Source organism: Rhea pennata, chromosome 28, assembly GCF_028389875.1.
Source record: "Rhea pennata isolate bPtePen1 chromosome 28, bPtePen1.pri, whole genome shotgun sequence".
NCBI lineage: Eukaryota > Metazoa > Chordata > Aves > Rheiformes > Rheidae > Rhea > Rhea pennata.
Window position 1 is genome coordinate 5,211,147 of NC_084690.1, and position 22,673 is coordinate 5,233,819.

Consider the following 22,673-nt stretch of genomic DNA (forward strand, 5'->3'; position numbering starts at 1 on the left):
AGACATAAATGGAGATGTTCGCAGCTGGCAGCGTGGCCGGAGCGAGGCTTGCCTGCGGGGGGGCCCCGGGCACGGTGATTTATGCGCGCTTTCTCCACGGTGTCACGGGCTTCAAATTTTGCAGACGGTGCTTGAAGCCAGGGTTAAACAGTCACGGTAGCAGCTGGGGAGGCCGAGCCGCGGGTCGGTGCTGTAAAACCCGATCCTGGAAGAGCCATGAGCCGGAGAGGGGAGGGCACGTGCGGAGCCGGGCTCCTGCACAGTGCTGCCTGGCCACGGCGCGTGCCGGGCATGGCTTTAACGCGCTGCTTTTATCTTTGTAGAGCTAAGTGGCCAGGACGACCCGCGGGGAGGGGAAGGCTGCCGGGAGACGTCGCCCGAGAAGCGCCCCGAAGATGAGGCTCGGCCGCCGTGCGGATCCCCTCGAGGACAGCGCGCGGATGCGGCGGCGAGCGGCCCCGCGGCCGGCGAGCAGCCGGCCCTGACGCGGCCGCCGGGCACCGCCGCGGCTCCCCGGGGAGGCGCCGAGGCCGGCGCTGTGGCCGTGCCCGCCGCCGAGCCGGCTGATGCGCCCGGAGCCGCCCGGGAGCGCGGCATGTCGGGGGAGGGCGGCGCGGACGCGTGCGCCCAGCGCTCCTCGCCCGGCCGCAGCAAGCTCAGGAGGGAGCAGCCGCCTGCCCCCGGGCAGAGAACGGGCGAAAACGCAGAGGCTGCCGCAGCCGGAGAGCAGAGCCCGCTCGCCGAGGCCGCCCTCGGTCCCGCGGCGCGCGACGAGAGCACGAGCCCCTCCGTGCTGGGCGGCCCCGCGGTGCAGAGCTCCCCGCCGGCAGCCGAACGTCCCGGCACGGAGCCGGCCCCGCCGAGCACCGCGCCGGCTCAGCCACCGGAGCCCGATGCCGCAGAGGGGGCCGAGAGTGCCGAGGCCAGGAAGGCTGCGCCGAGGAAGGGCAGCCGGATCCCGGCCAGCAAGCTGACGCCCAAAAGGCAGAGGGAGCCGGCGAAGAAACCCGCCGAGGACGCGGAGAGGGCTCCCGGTGGCTCCTCCGGCATGGACCCCAGCCAGTGGGACAACCCGGATTTCAACCCCTTCAGCAGCAGCTCCGCGCTGCAGAACTCGCCGACGCTCCCCAAGGCTTCTTGCCGCTTCAACCCCGATCGCCTGGACTCTGCGGACCCCTTTAAGCCCACCAGCACCACCGCCAGCTCCTGCCCGGCCGCCGAGAACAGCCTCAACGAGATCCTGGAGTCGCAGACACTGGAGGTGCCGGACGAGCTAATGGAGGGCCGAGACTCCCCGAAGAAGCCCCGGTCGCGCTTGATAACGTGAGTGCGGGTGGGCGCTGGGTGGGCGGCCCCGGCGCCGCCGCGTTCGCGGTGCTCCGGTCTCCCCCGGTGCCTTCTGAGCGAGCCCAGGACACCCACGAACGTCCCGGAGGCTGCCGCGCCCCCGCTGCCGCCCCGGGTTTATCCGCCCGTTGTCCTCGCGGTAGCCGGCTCTCTGCCGGCAGGTCTTGCTGCTCGGGGACGGCTGGGTCGAGGAGGGCCGGCGCCCCCCGGCAGTGCTGGCGCTCGGGGCTGCCCCGCCGAGTCCGGATCGGGGTCTGCCTGCAGGAATCGCTGCAGAGCCTGCGAGGCTGCGCGCGCGTGCCAAGGCGCGAGCCCGCGGGGGCTTCCCGGGCACGCCGAGGGATCTGTGCCTCTGCTGTAGGCTGCGGACGCGTGTCTGCTTCGGCAGATGCTGCCGGAACATTTTGCGAGCTGCCGCAGAGCTTCCCTTTTTATAGCTGAAGAAAAGGAGAAAGGTTAAACAGGCAGCTCATTTGTTGCTTTTAGCACATTTGCAGAGGCAATGGGGAGCTTGTTGTCCCTTGCAGAACTATTTCAGTGCATGTGGGATTCTTTAAGTGCATATTTAGTTCCTGAACCACGCTATTTAAAACCACCGTGTAAATGGTGACGTTTCCCAATGCCTACCGGGAACGCAGGCACTGTTACGCCCCCCTCTCTGGGAACAGGCTTATTCATTAAACCTGGTTATTTTCTTGATATTTCACGTACTGCGTCACAAATGCCATCCAAACTGTGTCTGGGCAGTACTGAAGTCTCAGCCTGGCTTTTTAAGAGCTTTAAGTCATAGGATGCCAAATCCCAGGGTCTGAGACAGAGTTGGTTGTACCTGCCCTCTGCAAGGTCTTGGAGCAGGCAAGTGAAGCAGAGGGGAATATCGCATAAGGGAAGAGCTGCCCAGCAAACCTTGGAGTCCTTCCGCTGCGATTTGTGATTGCATTTAACAGCAGTAATTGGAACCAGTTGAAAGCAAAAGCAGGAATCTCAATGCAGATTTTTGAAGGGAGTCAGCGTTCCTGTGAGTGATCCTGAAGGGAGCAGGAGCTGGCAGCGAGTGGAAACGGCAGGGAAAGGTTCAGGCTCTCCTCATTGCCTCGGAGCAGCACGAGCTGTTCCGGGCACTTGCCTCCCTCGCAATCTGGATTTTTGATTGAATGCTCAGTCTTCCTCTGATAATAGCAAATGCAGAATCGGAACATCTTTAGCTATGTGTTCTTTCCAGAAAGACAGAGTTGTGCAATTCATTGTGTTTCTCCAGATGAGAGTTAATATCCAGGTCTTTTCACATGCTTTTCTTCTCTCCATCTGTCTGTCTCTTTCCTGTCTATTTTTTGGTGCATCAGGACTACTGAACAAGTGAAATTTCTCTGTTTTCTGTTGTAAGTACTCTCTTCTGGTTTTCTTTCCTCTTTTGTTTTGTTGGTTTTTGTTCTCTCTCTCAGTGGGTGTGTGTTGGCCCCACGGCTCTCCATGGCATGCTGACTCCTTCTTGCCTTTCGACTCCTGCTCTCCGCTGTCTGATCTGTGTCCTCTGCGCCTCTCGGAGCGTGTTTTGTGGGACAGCTTAGCCTTGCAACTGCCTGCGCGCGAGGAGCGAGAGGAGCCGAGAGTCGCACTCGAGGCGTGTGCCTGTGCTTGCTCTCACAGCATGCCCACTTGCAATGCATTTTGATGATGTGAAAGTACTTAAAATCAGTGCGTCGGCCGGGGGAAGGCAGGTTTCTGTGCAGTCCAGATGCCTGCAAAGGTGGTGAGGATGTCTTTTACCTACTCCCATGCAAAACCGTCAGGGGAACCGGGCGCTGCAGAGGGGTAGGTGGAAAGCAGTAGCCGGGAAATAGATCCAGGGGCGAGGGAGCTGCTGGTCCTGCGCCTGCGGCTGCAGAATGTGTCACCGCACCTCGGAGGGGCTTTGCCCTCATGGTGCTCCAAACAGCACTCTCATTTCAGACCTTTCCCCCCGCCTTGAGAACGGGGACCCGCTTGGCGGCTTGCAGGGAGCTGGGCGGCGGGGAGGGGGCCTGGGCTCGCGCGGGGTCAGAGCTGGTCTGGGACGTCCTGCTTGGAGACGGGGCTGGAGCAAAGCTGACGGGGCAGGACGTGAGCGAGCCCACTGCAGAGAGCAGGGGAGTCCTTAGCCCCCCGCAAGTGCTGGCGTCTGTGTCTCCGCTGAGGGCTGAGCTGCCTCTTCCCAGCACGGTGGTTAAAAAGGCGCTTTCCTTCGCACGGGACTGCGGGCTGGCGGCTCTGCCCAGCTCTGCGGGCTGCGGCCGGCCCAGCTGCGAGCGCCAGCGGTCGGCACAGCGAGCGGGGCCCTGGGTGCCCGGGTGTGCCCAGATTCGGAGCCCGGACAGTCCGTCTGTCCTTTCTTCTCCCGCGCTTCCCCGTCCCTGCGAATTACAGAGCTGTTATCATGGTGTTGGTGGGGGAGGTAAAGCAGCTGCCAGATGGTGTGATAACACCGTCCCCAGGAGAGCGTACCGTGATCGCCCTGAGAGCAGGGAGATTGCGAGGGATGTGGCGAGCTGTGATTTAACTACTTGCATTAGGGTGTGATGGAGAAAAATGAAGTTGAGCAGGATTTTTCAGCGTGACAGAGGTGCACATATTTACATGCAAACAAAATTTGCTTGTGCCATGCCACGTTGCTCATGGTGCTCTGCCGGAGCACGTGCGTGGTGGGATGGCAAGACCAGGGAGGGAGAAGGGTGGGGAGCTGATCCGACAAAGCTCGCAACGCCTCGCTGCGAATCTGTTCAGATTCCTGCCGGCAGCTCTGCAGTGGAGGAGCATCAAATCTGGAGGAGATCCCTCCCCGACCAGTTTGTAGTGGGCGGTCTTCAGCTCAGCAAGTATTTGTCTTCTGGGAAAGTCAGGCCTGGCAGAAAGCGAGGGGAGGTTGCTAACCGCGGAGCGAGAGGGCGGTAGAGTGTGAGCTCGTGCCCGGGGTGTGGGAACAGCTCTCCTTCGTGCGCGGCGGGCGGATGCTTCATGCGCATCGTCTCATCTACTGAGTCCGCGCTGCCGTTGCAGCGCCGCAGCCAGCGTCCCCTGCCTCCTTGCTTTGCCTCGTGCAGGCTGAGCCAAAGCGGAACGAAGCCCCGTGGCAGCGGAGCGGGAGCAGGAGCGGGCGGCCTCCGCCGGGCTGCCGCCGCCTCCCCTGCTCTGCTCAGCCCGAAGCAGCTCCCGAGAGCCGGGGCCGCAAGCAGGCGCTGGGGATGCCGCCAAGGCTGGCAGGTCCTGGGCGGCTGCGGGGGCCAGGAGGGGCCGCGAATAGAAACCCCTGAAAGCCACGGGCCCCGGTGCTGCTTCCCCGCCGGCGAAGCCCCCGAGAGCCTCCTCGCGGCAGGGCGCCCGGCCGCGGGACGTGCTGCAAGAGGAACCTGAGCTCGGCCGTGCCCAGTCCGCAAGACCCCCGTCTTGGCGATGGCATTTCCATCGCGACGGAGAGCGCGTTCAAAGCGCAAAGGAGCGATGCGGTTCGGTCCTGCGAGCACCCTGCTGCGTGCCCCAGGCTGCGCGTGCCTGAGCCGCTCGGGGAACGGCTGGACGCAGCGGAGACGGGCCCGGGGCAGAGCGGGGGGAGAGCGGCGGCGGCGCTTCCTGCGTGCGGAAAATCAGCGTGCGCTCCGGCCTCGGGATGCCGCCCCGCCGGACGTGCAGCGCGAGGAGGGAGCGAGGGAAAGCTTTCCTTTCAGACTCCTTGGTAATCGCCTTTCTCTCCGTCAGTGCCTCGGCGCCCTGTCTCTGGCCCTTACCCTCGCTGGGGGAGCAACAGGAATAAACGTCTCAAAATAGAAGACGGTGTGTTGCGGTGTGCTTTCTTCGCTCGCTCCTTCTGCGCGTGCCGGCGTTTGCTCTGCCTCGGTGTTTCGCCGGTGCTGCGCGCGAGCAGGGTGCAACGCTAGCGCTGGGGCTGCCTCCCCGCTTGGCTGTCCCGCCCGCGCCCCCTCGCCCGGCCGCCCGCGGCGCCCGCCGCCGCTCAGCCCCCCGCTTCTCTCCCCCAGGAGCGGCTGCAAGGTGAAGCGGTACGAGGCGCAGTCCCTGGTCCTGGACGTCGGCGCTCAGGTACGCGGCAGCGAGCGTCGGGAGCCGCGGGCTGGGCGGGACGGAGCCGTCCGAGCGCCTCGCTCGTTGTTCGCTCCGTCCTGAGCCCCACGTGCGTCTGCCAGGCCTTCCCGCGCTGGCCCGGAGCAGCTGGTCCACGGCCGACGAGCTCCCGGCGCTCTCCGCCGACCGTCCGGTCGCCTCCGATTAGTCCAGCCCTGCTTAACCCCGTGCCTTGATCCTGCAGGATGAAGGAGCGCTGATCTCGGAAATCCCCGACGTTGCGAACCGGGATGGACGCGCCACCGACGAGGAGAAGCTGGCCTCCACCAGCTCCGCGCAGAAAGCGCCCGGGCCGGAGAGGAAGGGGGAGCCGGAGGATGACCTGGAGTACTTCGAGTGCTCGGCCGTGCCGGCGCCCGCGGCGCGGCTCGGCGCCGAGGCGGGTAGGAGCCTCCCCGGGCGCCCCGTGGTCCCGCCGGCGCGGGCACCGCGCGCATCCCGCTGCGGCGGCGGCAGCTCCAGCTCCTCCCGCGTGCGCCGCCGGGCTGCCGGGCGTTTTAACGGAGCCTCCCCTCGCTCAGCCGCGGGCTTTCCGTTACGGAGAGGTCGGCGCCGGTCCGTTCGGGCTCTTTCCCCGGGCCGCGGGGGGAAGGACGGGGCCGGCAGCGGTGCCTCGGAGCGTCCCGCTCTCCCCGCGGCTGCGGCAGCCCGGGCCCCCGGCGCCCTGCCCACTCCGCTCCCGTCGCCACGGGCGGGCGGCTTAGAGCAGAGCCGCGAGCCAGAAGTCGGGTCTGTTGCTGAGGGCGTCTGTCCTGCTTGTTTTTCGCTGGCTGCGTGTGAGCGAGCGGAGGCAGGACACAAGTAACGAGCAGGCTGATTTTGCTTATACTAAATAGAAGAAATGTCAGCACAGGAAAAGAAAAAACAAAAGAGGTCCGGGTGCTCCAAGCACGGCAGCCCCGTTAATTCAGCGGGGGACGCGCCCACGCCGGCAGCCCGAGCCCTGCCGTGGGCTCGCGGGGCCGCCCCGCTCGGGAGCAGAGCCGTCGTGACGCGGCGCCCGTTGGAGCACCGTGGCGGGGTTAGTAGAGATCCCCACCGTGCCACAGATGAGCTATGCTAACGCTCCCGGTGCTGTTTCACTGTCTGTCTTCTACGTAATTTGCTGCTCTGACCAATCCGTTAAAAAATAATTAAAAGCCAGGCAACGCGACATTTAATCAATATTGAAGTTATAGGTGCAAATGGCAGAAGCCGTCGCCCTGAAGGTTTGCAGCCGTCTCCTGTGCAGTTATTCATCCATCATTTCTCTTGCACGCCGGGAGGAGCTGCAGACCTCTCAGGAGCTGTTTTGTCTTTTGTGAAAACAGCTCTTTGTTCCTCAGAAGAGGAAAAATTTGGTAGCCAGCTAAGGGCCTGGGAGGTCTTGTTTGTCGCCGCTCGTCCGGGTGGGCCGAGCAGGCGTGCACGGGCTCGGTGCCGGCGAGGGGGCAGGGGCAAACGGGAGAGCTGCAGGCGGAGCGCGCTACGTTGCCTCCTTCCCTTCGTAGCGGTGTCCTGGGAATACGCTTTTCCCTGCCCCGTTCACAGATGAATAATGGATCGTGTTTGCAGTTGTTTATGAAGGAGCTTCGTAAGTTATATCCCAAGCCGTGTGAGACGGCAGGGGGTCCGGCGCACGGGGGACTAGTGGAGACAGCTTTTATCTCCTCTCCAGCGCTGCCCCCAAGAACAGACGGGGCCCTGCGGCACCTCCTTCGGCTTGCGGCAGGCCCAGCTGGCGCGGGGCCGGGGTTTGTGCTGTTCGGAGCGGACGGAGCAGCTGCGCTTTATCCCAGGCGCAGAGCGCTGCTCGCGGAGCGCCTCCTGCCCCGTGCGAGCCAGCCCAGCTTGCAAAATACAAACTCTCCGCTGCGTCTTCCTTTCTTCTCAGCCCCCCGCCGTCCTGGGGAATTGCTGGTATGACAGCTGCCGGGACAGATGCACAGGGCTGCGTTGCCGCCAGAGGGAAGTGTTGGTTTCCAGCCCTGGCAGTGCAGGAGAGGCTGGCTGGAGTGCATCCTTCCCGCCCAGCCCCATGCAGGGCCGGGAGCCAGGCACAGGGGAGCTTTTGGGGGACGTGGAGGCCCTGCCGTACACCTCTCCATCCTAGCACATCCGCTTCTCCAGCCCGAGTGTCCATCGCAGGCAGCTGAACTCTTGTGTTTCCCCGTTTCTAGGCTTTGAGAAGGAGACCTCCAAGCAGCTGGAGAAGGACGGCCCTGGCCTCCTGCCCGTGAGTGCCCCTTCCCTCGAGCAGGGGCTGCGCGGCGGGTCCCAGGGAAGGGCGCGGGCGCGGGCGCGGGCGCGGCGGGGCCGTGCGCCGGCCCCGGCCCCCCTGCACCGCTGCCGGGCGCGTGCGGAGCGGGAGGCGGGAAGCTGCCGCGAACGTTGCTCCTAATCCCGCAGGCGCAACCGGAGCCTCCCGGCAGGAAGCGGCTCTGGGCGCTGCGGTTCCGGAGCCGCTCAGGCGGGCCCGGGGCGGGTAACGAGGGCAGCGGTGGTTTCCGGCAGCCCGCGGGGAGCCCGGCGGGGAGGCTGCCCTGCGCGGTGGGCTGCCGCGGGGGCGGCGGGAGGCGGCAGGGCCGCGGCGTTAACGGCGGCGCGCGGGGACGGGCCGAGCCGCGGGACGGGGCGGCCGGCACCGCGTCGTCTGCCGGCCGCGCCGTTAGCCGTGGTCCTCGCGGGCCGCTGGCGGGACCCCGCGGGCGGTTAATAAAGCAGCCCGGCCGGACGCGCGGCGAGCGCGGCACGCCGCCAGCTCCGCTCGCCTGCCCCGGCCGCAGCCGCGCGGACAGGTGACAGCGGGATTAGCAGCATCAGCAGAACGCCTTGCTCGGGGGCAGGTTTAACCCCGCTAAGCCCCGCAAGGGCGTCCGGCGAGGCGAGCCCGCTGCTCGGGCCGCTCCGGGGCGCGCTGCTCGCGCGCAGCCCCCGCCGCGGAGCTGGGCGAGCTCGCGGGAGCGCCGGCGCTTGCATCCCAGCGACAGCCTGCGCTGGGGGAGGAGGCGGGCAGCGAGACCGCTTTCGTTTCCAAAACACTGCAGAAACGCTGGCTGGCTCCTCCGCAGCTCTCCGCTATTTGTGGCCTTGCAGCCGGTTGCCAAGGCAATGGCTGCGCGGGGCGTCACCGTCGCCCGTGGAGGAGAGGCGGAGGTGTAAGCCTCCGGCGGGAGGAGCGCGTTTCGGGGGCCTTTGCAGCGGGGGGAGCCCCCGAGAGAAGGGATGGGACGGGCACGGCGGCGGGAGCCCTGCCACGGCCCTTCCCGGGGGGCCCCGCGCCGGCACCGCCGATCTGCGGGAGGAGCGGAGCCCCGCGGGGCCGGAGCGAAAGCGCCGGGAGGTGCCGGGCGTGGGGGCGTCCGAAGGGCCCCGCGCGGGTCCCCCCAAGGCGAGGGCGAGAGGAAAGCCGGAGCGATGCCGCGTCCGCGACGGACGGCTCTGCCCGCAGGGCAGCCCTGGGCTGTGCTCGGTGGAGAAAGCCCCCGCGCCGGTGGGCAGCGCGGGCGGGCGCGAGAGCCCCCTGGACGGCATCTGCCTCAGCGAGCCGGAGAAGGCGGCGGTGCTCACGCTCATCCGGGAGGAGGTAACGCGTGCCAGGAGGTGCCGGGGGGGGGGAGGAGGCGCCGGCGCCGCGGCCCCCGCCTGCCGCGGGTGCGGGGACGCGGGCGAGACCGAGCGCTGCCGGGCGCTGCGGGCGGGGGGCACCTGCCCAGGGGCTCGTGTCTGCCGCTACCTAGATCATCGCCAAGGAGATAGAAGCGAACGAGTGGAAGAAGAAATACGAGGAGAGCCGGCAGGAGGTCCTGGAGATGAGGTGAGGGCCCGGCCGGCGCGGTCCACCCGGCCCCGGGAGCGGGGCTGGACCACCCGTTCCCGTGGGCGAGCGCCTCTGCCTCCCTCCGCCGCGCCCCGGGGCAGCTCGTCTGCAAAACGTCGCCTCTCTCCTGCTCTTTCCTCCTCCCTTCTAGGAAAATCGTGGCCGAGTATGAGAAGACCATTGCCCAGATGATAGGTAAGGCCTCTGCCCCGCGTGGCATGGACCTGGTGCTGGCGTGTGCCTCCACCCGCACGCGGGCCCCGCGCTGTCGCCATGTCCTACGTGCTTTCCGTTCTTCCTCGCAGAGGATGAGCAGAGGACAAACATGACGTCTCAGAAGAACCTCCAGCAGCTCACGATGGAGAAGGACCAGGCCCTGGCAGACTTAAACTCTGTGGAGAGGTCCCTGTCGGACCTCTTTAGGAGATATGAAAACCTGAAGGGCGTCCTGGAAGGCTTCAAGAAGGTCCTTACCTCTTGGGTTCCTCTTCCTCTGCCAGTGCTGAGAGCAGCGTGGCCTCACCCCATCCCATGCAGCAATGCTGCAGCTCCCTTCAGTCCCACGCGGTGCTTTGCAGAAGGCTGTTTATCTGCTTGCTCTCCTCTGCCTTGATAAACGAGCAGAAGAGGCTTGTGAGTGTCACAGGAAGTCGGTGGTGGGAGCTGGGCTCTCAGAGAGCGTGTTTGTCTCCATATTCTTGCTAGTGTTCTCCGTTTAACCTGTGAGACGCTGCATCTAAGGCAAGAGCAGATGCCAGGGCAATGCACCCTTAAAAACACAGGCTCTGTTTACCCAAGGGCTTTTCCGTGCTGCCAGCTGGATAAAAGGCTCCAGCATAAGTGAGAAACTGGACCTATCAAAATCTTCTTTCTGTTGTGTTCAGAGCACGATAGATCAGAGTAGTACCTCTGTGCCCAGTCCCTGTTCAGATGGATGTACTTTATTTTCCAGAATGAAGAAGCTTTGAAAAAGTGTGCTCAAGATTATTTAGCCCGGGTCAAGCAAGAAGAGCAGCGATATCAGGCCCTGAAAGTCCATGCAGAAGAAAAGTTAGACAGGTATGCATCGCGTTTACATCGGGCTATGTGAAATGCAGATTGGCCCTTTCTAGATGCTGGTGAGAGGGAAGAGAGCAGGTGGCTTTTCATGCTTTCCTTCAGTGGGGTCTATTCCTAGAGGCATGGCAAAACTCAGAGAGGCTCACGTGAACAGCCCTGTCCAGCACTGGTGTCTGAGATGTTGTTCAGCACTGGTCTCCACTTGCATTTCTGAGGTTAGAAGCCAAGAGCTTATTAATGTGAAAAGCTGCTGTTTATAACCTCAGATGTGAGTTTAAATGGATATAATTAATCCAGCACAAATCCCTGATCTTCTGCTTAGCTTTTTTAATGGAGGCCCTGAGGTGCAAAGTATATTTGCAATAGCTTAAAAAGTTCCCACATTTCAGCTGAGCTCGTATTTCTTGTGTGCAAAGGGGGTCATGCAGTTATCCTGGCTAAGCTGATGTGCAGCAGCTCAGAGTGCCTGCTCATGCATCTGAGCCCTGAGCTAAATGGATGAGGAGCTGGTTTAGGTTAGCCATGAGAAAGCAGAGTTTCCATACCAGAGTTTAGAGGAGTTACCTAATCCAGCTTCATGCAGAGCGCAACTCTGTTGTGCAGGGAAACCTCCCCTGGCTGCCTGCAAAGACATAACCGCTGTCTCTTTCTCTCCCAACCCCACGAAGAGCCAACGAGGAGATCGCCCAGGTGCGCACAAAGGCGAAAGCTGAGAGCGCGGCGCTGCACGCTGGCCTCCGCAAAGAGCAGATGAAGGTGGAGTCCCTGGAGAGAGCCCTCCAGCAGAAGGTAAAAATCCCACTGCTTTCACTCTGGATTGCTGCAGTACCTGCAGGTTTGGCTGCTCTGAGCGTCTCCTTGGTGCTGGAAGTGGTCTTTGGGTTTTTGGCCCTGAAAGTGCTTTTCGGTGTACAGCTTGTCCTCTTGCAAGGAAATGTGAGCTCTGCCCAGTCTTAGGCAGAGGTGTGTGCAGTGATGTGGCCTCCAGAGCTGGGCTGACACGTGTTGAGCTATCTGGGAGCATGGGCAGAGCTTGCCAGCAAATGGACATGTGGGTTGAGTAACAGCAGAACTGGACAGCCAGAGCTGCGGGGGTCTCCGTGCCACAAACACAGCTGGGTGTGTTAGGGGATGAGAAGATCTGAGCCTGCGTACCCTGTGGCACCTGGGTGCTGTATGGAGGAGCTGTGCAGGGGCAGGGGCAGGAGCCCAGCTGCACATTCTGCTGGTGGAGCTTCGTGCGCTGACTCAGTGGCAGATGGACCTGGGCTTAATCCCCATCTGGTGCCACAGCAGGGGTCCTCAAGGTCTGCTTTTCTTTCAGAACCAGGAGATTGAGGAGCTGACCAAGATCTGCGATGAGCTGATAGCGAAGCTGGGAAGGACAGACTGAGTCTCACCACCCCTCGTCCAGCACTGTGCACTTGGCCGCTTTTCTTGTACCTTCAAGCACCTTGCCTTATTACCCAGGATAACCCCCCTTAGCAGAGAAGCACATGCGTGCAGCTGCCTCCCGCTTGGCTGCCGGACTCCGCAGCCTCACCTCCAACACGGTCCTCGCGATGTCCTAGTCTCCGGTTATTTCCTAGGCTCGAGAGCCTCAACGGGTGCCAGGGCTTGGCTCAGTTCTCTGCAGCCAGGCAGGATGCATGTGCTCCCCTTGGGGCCAGCCAGCTCCCTGGCCAGCCGTGCGGTCCATCTGCACTGTCCCCAGCGGTGCGGTGGCTTCCAGGGCTCTGGCACCCCGGGTGTGGGAGCAGGCTCCAGCTGTGCTCGCACGAGATCTGCCACTGATTTTCTTTTCTCATTAGATGGATCTGACAGCGCGGTGGGTCTTGCCCTGAGATGTGGGCAAGGTCCCAGGCGCAGTGGCGGGTCTCGTGCAGGTTGAGCGGAGCACGGGTGAAGTGGCTTGGCAGTAGATAGGTTTGGGGGAGGGGGTAGTTTTCATGGGGATGACCCATGCCTCTTGTACACCGGTGAAACACGGCACAGCACATCCTGATCCCTAGCCGTGCTGGCCTCTAGGGAAGGAAGCTCACGTCCCTCCGCGTTCGTGCACTTTATTAGCATTGCACTCGGGCTCTCCGCTGACCTCTTCCAATCCAGCACAGTCCTCCTGCACATCCCATTGCCCAAGGGAGCACAGAGATGGCTGCTCGGCCGTGGTCACTTCAAGCCTTCTCGAAGAGAGCACAGCTGAGTGCTGGAGACCTCTGCAGCCGGGGGTAGTTTGCTCAGAGAAATGGGGAAGATCTCGGTTCTGGAGAGCTGGGACCCGTCCTTCCTCCCTGCGGCTGTTCTGCTGTTCACCCCAGCACTTCCTGACACTTGTTATGTGGGTTTCTAGTCTGCTTTAAAACATGTAAAGCCAAGCGCGGTGCTGTTGGTCCCACAAGCTGCAGGGAGGTTAGTCCCCCACCATAGCTGTTGTAGAAGGAAGGAAGCAAACCCTAGACTTCTTCATGATTCTGCTGACCTAAAGATCATTTTTCCTAACCAGAACAGAAAGGCAATGAAGAGTGCAATAACACTCTGGCTCTTGTGCTGCTGTCAGAAATGCCCATACAGCATTGACTGCTATGAGAAACAAACAAAACCCAGCTTTTACAAGCAAAGCCAGATCCAGACAGCCAAAAAATAATCAGCCTAAATCTGACTGGATGCAAAACAAAATCTGAATTTCCACGCAGGCTGTATTTCAAAGACGTTTTCCTTTCTGGCCATGCCCAGCTCGAGCAGAATTGCTGAGGTTGCCTTTGTGCTGCAGCGGGACCCGAGGAGCTCTGCAGGGTGACGCGTGTTCGATGCACGCGTAGGGCCCGGGTGCGTGCCCTCCTGGTGATGCCGGTGCCGGAGCCAGCCTGCCCGCGCGTCTCGCCGCGTGCGCTGCCGGCCGCCCCGGGTGCTCGGCTCCGGGCTCCCTCGCCGTGCCTGGGAACCGCGCTTTGCAGCACTTCCTCTCAGGGTCAGTGCAAAGCAGTCAGGTCCTCCAGAAAGCAGATAGATAGATCGAATAAGGCACTAGCTGTAGTGGCAGAGGATTCTGTATTATCACCTTGAATGGATAGTGGTAAAGTGTCAAATAAGGGAAATCTGCTCTTTTGACTGTTTCCTACCCAGCCTACCTACAACTTCAGCAAACCTTTTTGCTGCTATCTTTTTGTAACAGAGTCAAGCTGTTTTCCCTCTATTTTCTAGTTCCCTGTGTTGAGCATGTAGTGCGAGCATCTGTTTAAACCAGAGCCATATACCTGATAGATATTTTATTAGTTATATTATGTATAGAGAGACTTTATTATACACCTAGGCAGCGAAGATGATGGCAGCCTGCCCTAGCACATGACAGCTCACGGATGCGTGGGCAACCTCCTGGTTAACGCGCGGAGGGGCTGTTAGCGGTGCAGAGAGGGAGCAGGCGGCCGAGGCCATTCGGAGGGGTGGACCTGCCGCTTTCTGCCAAATAGTCAGTTCCTTGCACAGCTGGTGGAAAAGAAAAACCTTTTCTTTTCTCTTTTTTCTTCCTGCACATCCTTCTAATACACTGGTAAAAACAAGCTCTACGAGATGGTCTGCAAAGGCAGTTCCAGTCCAGGGAATCAATGTGCCAACCACAGCCCACTGGAGCATGACTCCCGTTCCTCCATTTCACCAGCATTTGGGACCTCTAGACTAGCATCATTTTCTTCTTTACTTATTCTCACGTGTGTCCAGCTCCAAAAGGGCCTTCCTGGCCTTACTGCGAGCAACCCTCTGTTGGCTGCCGTTAGCCGGGGCTTTTGCAGGGTGATGGTGACCATAGTGAGGAGCGACCTCCAGGAGGTGCCGATCACGGGATGTGCTGCACTTCGGGACCTTCGGAGGGGCTCTCAAGTTTGATTAGAAACCTTGAGACTCATCTTATCTTGGGGATTTGGGTTTGTCCCTTTGCATCTTATTCAGAAATTGGAAGGAAAGCAGAATTGCACAAGTTCCTGAGGCTTGTGAAAAGTTAATTTGGGGTGGTTTCCAGTTTGGGAAGTTTTGATTTCACCACTTTCAGCAGCTACCCAGAGTTGTAGCTTGTCTGTTATGAAGTAAATCCTGCAGTCTTCCCTCCACTGCGAGAGGAGCAGTGTGAGAGGCAAGGCTGTGTGTGGAGAGCTGCTCCCACAGCAATAATCTGCTCTGGCAGCATCTTCCCACTTCTCCCTGCTCCCTGGTGTCCCGTGGTTGCACTTTCACTGCCTCTGTCATCCGACCGCTGCTCCGTTTCTGTGCCTGTCAGCATGCACTTACAATCTGGGCAAAGAAGATTCCTAAGGAATGATTTATTAACTATAATATGGTTATAGTTACATATATATAAATATATATATAATGGTTATAGTTATATATAATAGAAGGCGTCTGTTTGTAACTTTAAATGGGCAAGACTGTTGCCTCTCGTGTGCTGCTTTCTGGCACGCAGAGCCGGGAGCAGAGCTGCGGCGAGGCCTGGCTCGGTTCCTGCAGCTCCTTCTCTGCGAGGCTACAAAGGCATGGCTCCATCTTTTGCTAATCAACAGCGTTTGGAGAAGAGCGTGAGAGTCCCTGCTGTTCCCAGGTCAGGGAGCCCATCGCAGTCATGTTGCAGAGTAATTTCCTCAAGTGTCTTGGGAACACAGCAGTATTCACGTGCTTCCCCGTGTTCAAGCCAAGAAGCGTTACCAGTGCAGGGAGCTTTGCAAATACCCACGCAGTGAGAGCCGAGCGTGGGTGCATTCGTCTTCTCTTTCTTTCTCTCGCACTAGAATTTCAATGTCTGGTTCTAACAGTTGAGGGTGCCTGCCTGGTTAATGTTGCTAGTTGCACTGTTTGCAAGTGTGCATTTGCCCGTAGATCTTGTCTACAGTGAAGTGCCAATGAGTAATCATCCTCACTGCAAATCCGCTTCCACCCTGTCCTTGCAGAGCGCCCGCCCACATCGAGGCAGGAGGACTTCATCTTTGCATTGACTACTACCAAGATTGCTTTGTACAATGTATGTAACTGCCATCAACATAAATTTTATACGTACAATAATTTCCCTTTTATATGTCAGGTAAATATTTGTAAGAGTTATACTCACACAAATGAGATTATTATAATGATTACTAATATATTTTTTCCATGTTTCATTGCCTGAATAAAAATTGTGTTTACCACTCTTGAAAGCTTCTTGGTATTTGTTAGAAGATTGGTGATGCATTTTTAGAGAAGCCGGCTTTACCTTCTAGGAAAGACCTGATTCTGCCTCATTAATAGGGTTGATAATTCTTCTGATTTCAAAGCAGCATGGTTGGCATCCATTCCTGAACCCTGCTTTTATAAACTCTGAAATTCACACCTAGAATGACTTTGAGTGCCCTGTTAATTCCTATCACGCTTAAATGCTGTGCATGGCAGATTTCCCTAAGCTGTGCTGCAGCCACCGGAGCGCCCTACGCCTGGGACCAGCCGCTGCAGCAGCCTCGGGACAGCTTTCCACAAGGAAGGGAGCGGAGAGCGGTGGCGTGCGCCGGGAAGTGGGGCCGACCCCGGTGCCTTTCGTGGCCTTGGGCAAATGTTCCTCGGTTTAGCTTCTCTGTCGGTGCGGACGGGGCCCTTTCCCGCCCGGCTGAGCGCTGGGGACGTCTGGCGGTGCGCCCAGCCCCGTGCATGCTTCCAGCCGTCCTCTTGCGCTGGTTTGGGGAGGATGGAAACTTTGGAGGATTTTGCCCCAACTAAGCTGCTGCAAACAGCAAGAAAGGCGTTTTTCTCTGCACCGAGCTTTGTCAGGACTGTTGAGAGCTGCCGCAAGGTGGCTCGTCCGAAGCCGTCTCCTGCCGCGGGAACCGGCGGGCGTGGAGCAGGGCCGATGCCCTTGGGGCACCACGTCCCCTCCTGCCCCACTAAGAGGGCATTAGCCAGAGGCTGCATAAGTGTGTTATCCTCAGCCCACTGATCCAATCACTCCGGGAGATTAGCTGTACAACCTTAATACAAAGCGGAGACCGCGACCGCGCGGCCCCGCTCCGCACACGGCCGAACATGCCCGCGCTGAAGACCCTCCTGGCCCTGGCCGTCGTCACGTCCCTGGCCGGAGACAGTAAGTGTCCTGCAGCGAACGGCAGAGCAAGACGGGCCGCAGCTCCGGCGGGAGCTGCCGCCTTCCCCCGTGCGCCCCGCCGGGCATGCCCGAGGGAAGCGCCTTCCCGGCGCCGGAGCTGCCTTGCAGCCAAAGCTCCCTCTTCGCTGGCACAGCCGTAGAAAGGTATCTTGCAACGCAGGAAGGAAGTGGCACCGCTGCCAGGTGTGGTACCCCATGGACGCTACGGGCTTGGCCCCGGCACGGTGCAGATGCTGCGGGCTTGGCCCCTGTGCAGTGCAGATGCTGCGGGCTCGGTCCCACGCGTTGCAGATGCTGCGGGCTCAGCCCCACGCATTGCAGATGCTGCGGGCTCAGCCCCACGCAGTGCAGATGCTGCGGGCTTGGCCCCTGTGCAGTGCAGATGCTGCGGACTCGGTCCCACGCGGTGCAGATGCTGCGGGCTCGGCCCCACGCGGTGCAGATGCTGCGGGCTTGGCCCCACACGGTGCAGATGCTGCGGGCTTGGCCCCTGTGCAGTGCAGATGCTGCGGACTCGGTCCCACGCAGAGCAGATGCTGCGGGCTCGGCCCCACGCGGTGCAGATGCTGCGGGCTTGGCCCCACGCGGTGCAGATGCTGCGGGCTTGGCCCCACACGGTGCAGATGCTGCGGGCTCGGCCCCTGTGCAGTGCAGATGCTGCGGGCTCGGTCCCATGCGGTGCAGATGCTGCGGGCTCAGCCCCACGCGGTGCAGATGCTGCGGGCTCGGCCCCTGTGCAGTGCAGATGCTGCGGGCTCGGTCCCACGTGTTGCAGATGCTGCGGGCTCAGCCCCACGCGGTGCAGATGCTGTGGGCTCAGCCCCACGTGGTGCAGACGCTGCGGGCTCGGCCCCTGTGCAGTGCAGATGCTGCGGGCTCGGTCCCACGTGTTGCAGATGCTGCGGGCTCAGCCCCACGCGGTGCAGACGCTGCGGGCTCGGCCCCACGCGGTGCAGATGCTGTGGGCTCAGCCCCACGCGGTGCAGACGCTGCGGGCTCGGCCCCTGTGCAGTGCAGATGCTGGGGGCTCGGCCCCACGCGGTGCAGACACTGCCCTTGCTTGCAGCTGCGGGTGAGATCAGGGACAGCTCCACGCTGCAGCAAACCGCCAAGGGGAAGCGCGGCGGACCAGCGATTGCCTTACACATGCCACCATTCGCTTTGCATTAATGGCAGGCGTTCACCGGCGTTTGGCCATCCAAATCTCCATTTGGCCTGAGGCATGGAGTTCCTCCTTTGCTGTGGGATGAGTGCAGGCAAAATAAAACGTGTTGACCACATAGCTGGGAAACGCTGCCACGAGAGGGCTCTGCTCAGTCAGGAAAGCAAACACCAATATTGCTCCCAACAGAAGTGGTAATTTTACCATCATGGGTTCTTCAGAATTTCCCGGTTCAGGCTAAAGCAGCTTTTTTTTTTTTTTTTTTTTTTTTGAGTTGCCTTGACTGCTGGTATTGAAAACAGTGTTGTTATTTAAAGTCTATTCCTGCAACAAAACGATGATAACACTTTTACGTTTCCTCAGCCAGTTCCCAAACTGCGCTGGGTGCTCTGGCAGTTGTGCATTTTCCCCTCCAATAGGGTCAGACAGCTCTGATGTCTGTTATCAGCTCTGATGCACAGAGCGCCCGAACAGGCCAGGAGCGGGTTATTAGCTCGCATTGCTCCGGCTGCCGGTGAGAGGCAGCTGGAAGAGGAGGCTTTTGCTCCTGGACGCCCTGGCCAGCTCGTCGCTTTGCAGGCGAGCTCTGCCCTCGTCCCGCGGCACGGCGTGGCCGCGGTGCAGTTGCTGAGCAAAGCACTGCACGGGGGAGCTGCGTTAGTTCAAACACACACGAATGCATGAAACCTGTTCCACAGCTTAGCGGAACCCTCCCTTCCCCCTGAGAAATCGCTCAGTAAAATGATATTTTGCAGAGAAAGCCAAAGATCTAGATTTTTTTTTAATATTGTTTCTACCTATTTTTAATCTAAGGGAAACAACGGGAATCTCAGTTTCAGGAAGTTTTTGCAGAACCACAACTCAGTAGAAATAGCATGCATGATTTAAGGTTCCTGGCGTTGAGTCATGCTCGGAACAGTTTTGCATGCCTTTTGCGCACAGGAGAGACCCTGGAGGCTGGATCCTGGAGCCTGTTAGTTCCTTGGGCCTCGCAGACGCCTGGCCCCGCTCTTCGGCTGCATGTGCGCTTCCCTTTGTGCAGTGGGGAAGCAGCTGTGAGCCTTGGGCTGCTGCTTCGCCGCCCCGCAGCTCCCGGTGGGCTCAAGCCCACCGCCGCGCTCAGCCCTTCCCCGGTGTCTTTGCACAGGTAAAGCGCTGAAATGCCACAAATGCGTCGCGGCCAACGAGAACGACTGCACCAAGCAAGGCTCCCACAGCTGCCCCCAGTACGCGGACGCCTGTGCCACGATCACTGCGCCCAGTAAGTCCCTGCCAGGGCGGCGAAGCCATCGGCACTAAGGTCCCTCCTGCCCCAGAGCCGGGGGCAAACTGCAGCCCGGGGCACTCGCCCACGCTGGGTCTGCTGCACGTGGCATTTCCCACTGCAGAGCTGCCGCGCTGGCTGCAAACCGAGGGCAAAAGACAGCTTGCGGGGAGGCTGCAAAAGGGGAAGTGACAGCGTCACCGGGGAAAGGCAGAGTGTCCCAGGGCCCCACGGCGCGCAAGGGTGGCGGGTCGGAGGGGCCGGGAAGCGAACCAGGGCTGGCAGAGGGGGCTCCCCCTGCCCTGGAGGGAGCAAACCTTCCCCATGCAGGGAAGGCTGGGGCTCAAAACAGCCATTTAGCTGCAAAGTGGCTGCAGAGAGAAGCAGTGCTTTCCTGGGGACTCGGGCAGAGGTTTGCAGCCGCCAGAGTGGGTGGGGGATGCAGAGGGGCTCGTCAGAGGGCTCCTTGCTGGAGCTCAGCAGAGCTCCAGCTTAGCGGAGCAAGCAGAAAAGCCCCTGTCGCCCTTGGGCAGGGACCTTGGCAGGGAAGAGCTACGGCCACGCCGAGGGCTGGAAAAATGGGCTCGTGCGCAACCGGCACCATCTGCTGCAAGGACCAGCCCTCGCTGGGGCAGGAGACCTGCAGCAAAGCCCTAGGGGCAGAACACACGCAAAGCACAGCTCTGCTCAGAGCCTCACCAGGAGCTCTGGCCAACAGCCCAGCCCTCGCATGGGGCACATAGATCGGGAAGAGTGCCAGTCCTCATTTAACTGAGATTCCCAGAACAGCAGCTCCAGAGGCTAATAGCTGAGCTGGACCATGGGAGGCAGACTGGATGCTGCCGGCTGGGTCCCTCCGTGGGCTGGATGCTGCTGGCTGGGTCCCTCCGTGGGCTCATCCACTGCCTGCCGTTGCAGCTCTGTTTCCCACCCGTGCTATGGGGCGACAGTCTGCCAACAGGTGCTGTGCTGCAGCTTCGGGAGCTAGGATGCAGTCCTGAGTGGGGTATAGCGAGAGCCCCGAGCAAGCCCAGGAGTGCATAAGATTACGCCTCGGAGCTGCTGCTCATCCCCGGGAGGATTCTTGCCCTGTGATTAGGCAGCCCGAGCAGGGAGCATGAAGGCACTCTGGCTTGTGCAGGAACGTGTGTGATTTCATCAGCTCTTGCTCTTTCCGACTTATTGGTGTGAAAGCAGCCTGAAAGCCATGGGAGTTTCTGCAGGACACCTGAGGACAGTCAGGGGAGGTGGCATCTTCTCTGTGGAGAGGTTTCATGTGCAGGAGCTTGGATGTGAACACAGCTGACTGTGTTCCGCTGGGCTTTACTGTTATTTAGATCACAGGACCCCCAGCGTTCTGCATTTCAGGCATTTTTGTAACTTATTCCAGGCAGAAAATGGCTGCTTTTGACCTGAATGGCTGATAGAAAGCAGTGGAAACAAAAACCAGCAAAAACACAAAGTCAAACTAGATTCCAAAATGTTTTGCTTTTTGTACACTGGGATTTTTCCCACCTGTTTTTTTTTCCAAGTTTTTAGTCTTCAGAGACAAGCTTTCAGTCTGAGATAAATTACAACATTCTTCTGGCATAAGGAGTGTCCTTCTTTGTGACATGCTGTTCTGATCCTCCAGAAATGCTTTAACTCCCTCCCACCCACCTTGCAGTTGCAGGATGGCAGTGCAGCCTGCAAGAACGAGCACAAATGGGGCCTGAAACGTAGCTGTTGCTCTGCCTTGGATGCTCTCTGCGTATATATATATATATATATATATTTTTTTTTTTTGGCACGGCTGTAAGTATTTGCTCACTTCTTTCACAGGGGGGTTGCACGCCGTGGAGTGGTGCCGCTGCACGGTGCCCCTCAGCCATCCGGCCGGGGAGACCCTTTTCTTCCAGCTCTGCCGCGTAGCTGGGGTGCAACGCTGTGGGCGCTCGCCCCGGCAGCCCAGGCGAGGAATCCAGACCCCAGCACCACGTCCTGCTGCCGGGGCCGTGCCTAACCACCCGTGTGCATGTGCGTTTCCTTCCAGATAGCGTCATTAAGTCCTGCTCCTACAAGTCCTTCTGCGACCAGGCGCGGCGCAGCAGCTCCGGCGGGGCCACCCTGCAATGCTGCTTCAGCGACGACTGCAACGGGCCGCAGCGGGGCCCGCGGAGCGCCGGCGGCGACGCGCCGCTGCCCCTGCCCAGCCTCCTCGCCCTGGCGCTGGCCGGCAACCTGCTGCTGCGCTCGCTGTGACGGGCGGCCGGCCGCATCGTGGCCCGCTAGCTGCCAGCTGCCGCAGCGTAGGGACGAGCGCGGCAAAATCCCGCTGCAGACGGCAGCCCGCTGGCTTGCCCGCGAGCTTCGTGCACTAGAGTCAGGGCCACTCTCTGCTAAAGCTTGGGAGAGGCCAAGCCACCCACAAGCCGAACAAGTGCTGCTGTTGAAAATCACATTATTTGCCGCTACTGCTTTTCATTTACAGAACCATAGCCTAGCGAGAGAACAGGCCCTGGCCAAGCTGGTCTGGCTCCCCAGGCCACCCTGCGTGCCACCTCGCTTCTGCCACGGGCAGCTCAGCGTCCTTGCCAGCTTCGCTGAGCATCCCCGAGCAGCGGGGGCCTGGGCACGACTCAGGGTGGCCGGGCCACCGCCCTGTCCCCAGCTAACTAACAGACCATGACAGATGTGCTTCCGGGCTGATTTGTGCTGACTAGAGGTTCACGTGTCAGCTGCAGGGAGTAGTTTCTTTCTTCCTGTAGCTGCAAAGATATGAGGCCTGGATAGACTATAAATATATTGGGTGTGAAATACTGTCTGGGTCTGTGCTGTGCATTTCTTTGCGTTTTTTGACCAGAGATTTCCACTTGTCCGCCCTTGCCTCCAGCAGCCGCCGTTCCCGCCGGAGCCTGAGAACCCGCCGCGCGGCACGGCCGGCACACTATGTGCCCCAGACAGGCAGCCCTGCCCTGGCGGTAGTCGCTAGAGAGATTAAACTTTCTGGTGACTAATTCATCCTCCGGCTATCACAGCATCTCCGGGAGATCTTGCTTTTCCTCTTTCCGGGCGCTTTCCCTTTGAGCCCTTGACGAAGGGGCGGGTGCTGCAGGTGGCTGCTGTTACAAGCTGCTCTACTGTGATTATATGTAGAAGTCCTCCTGCCGCTGCCAGCCCTCTTGGGCAGCTCCAGTGCGAGTCTGGGGGCTGGGCCTGGTGGACCATGTGCTCTGAAGGGAAGAGCAGCACCTGGCTGAGGTAAGGAGTAGCTGGGGGGGCTGCAGGGTGCTGGGCTGCCACATGGGGAGCTTGGCTGTGTGCTAAAACAAGGACAAATCTCCCAAACCTTGCTGAGAGCAGATGGCACCTGATGGGCACCACAGGATCCAGTGCTAGGCAGCAATCAGACCACCTTTCTGGTTGTTTTTGGTATATGATGCTAATGAATGTGAAAGCATCTGCACTGAGGCTGGCACTCTGTTTGCAGCAGTGGCTGATGCTGCCTGTCCAAGGAACCATCAGTAGGACATGGAGAGGGTCTTCTCCTCCTGTGATCAGCCCTGGCCAGCCAGCAACACTTTTAGGCTCCTTGGACTAGCAAGTCCCTGGGGAAAGTGAGTGCTGGGTGGGTCCTGCGAGCCCTGTGGCTTGCCGGAGACCAGGCTACAAGGGAAGCACTGACGTGGGGCCTGTTTGGTGGTGTGAGGCTGCTGGCATTCAAGTGAGCTCTGGTGGAGCTACAGTACTCCAGAGTACTCAGTGCTGTTTTGTTTTGCAATGGAGAAGGGTAGAAGTGTGTGAACAAGAACAAGGAGGAAAGAAAAGGGAAGAGTAAGGCAGG

At 60.2% G+C, this 22,673-nt stretch overlaps 1 protein-coding gene across 5 annotated transcripts in view; it reads left to right on the forward strand.

The window, feature by feature from the left end:
* Nucleotides 1-15,489, forward strand: part of TACC1 (transforming acidic coiled-coil containing protein 1) — a 31,495-nt gene extending 16,006 nt beyond the window's left edge. For 2 of the 5 annotated variants that reach the window (XM_062597017.1, XM_062597016.1), the window contains exons 3-13: nt 324-1,323; nt 5,355-5,415; nt 5,642-5,840; nt 7,617-7,672; nt 8,888-9,022; nt 9,177-9,253; nt 9,408-9,451; nt 9,562-9,722; nt 10,209-10,315; nt 10,984-11,104; nt 11,640-15,489. In XM_062597017.1, the coding sequence (XP_062453001.1) occupies nt 324-1,323; nt 5,355-5,415; nt 5,642-5,840; nt 7,617-7,672; nt 8,888-9,022; nt 9,177-9,253; nt 9,408-9,451; nt 9,562-9,722; nt 10,209-10,315; nt 10,984-11,104; nt 11,640-11,708 (2,030 nt within the window). In that variant the 3' untranslated portion in view covers nt 11,709-15,489. The remainder of the gene's footprint in view (nt 1-323; nt 1,324-5,354; nt 5,416-5,641; nt 5,841-7,616; nt 7,673-8,887; nt 9,023-9,176; nt 9,254-9,407; nt 9,452-9,561; nt 9,723-10,208; nt 10,316-10,983; nt 11,105-11,639) is intronic. The other 3 variants (XM_062597020.1, XM_062597019.1, XM_062597018.1) reach the window with 2 other exon arrangements.
* Nucleotides 15,490-22,673: the final 7,184 nt, after the last annotated feature.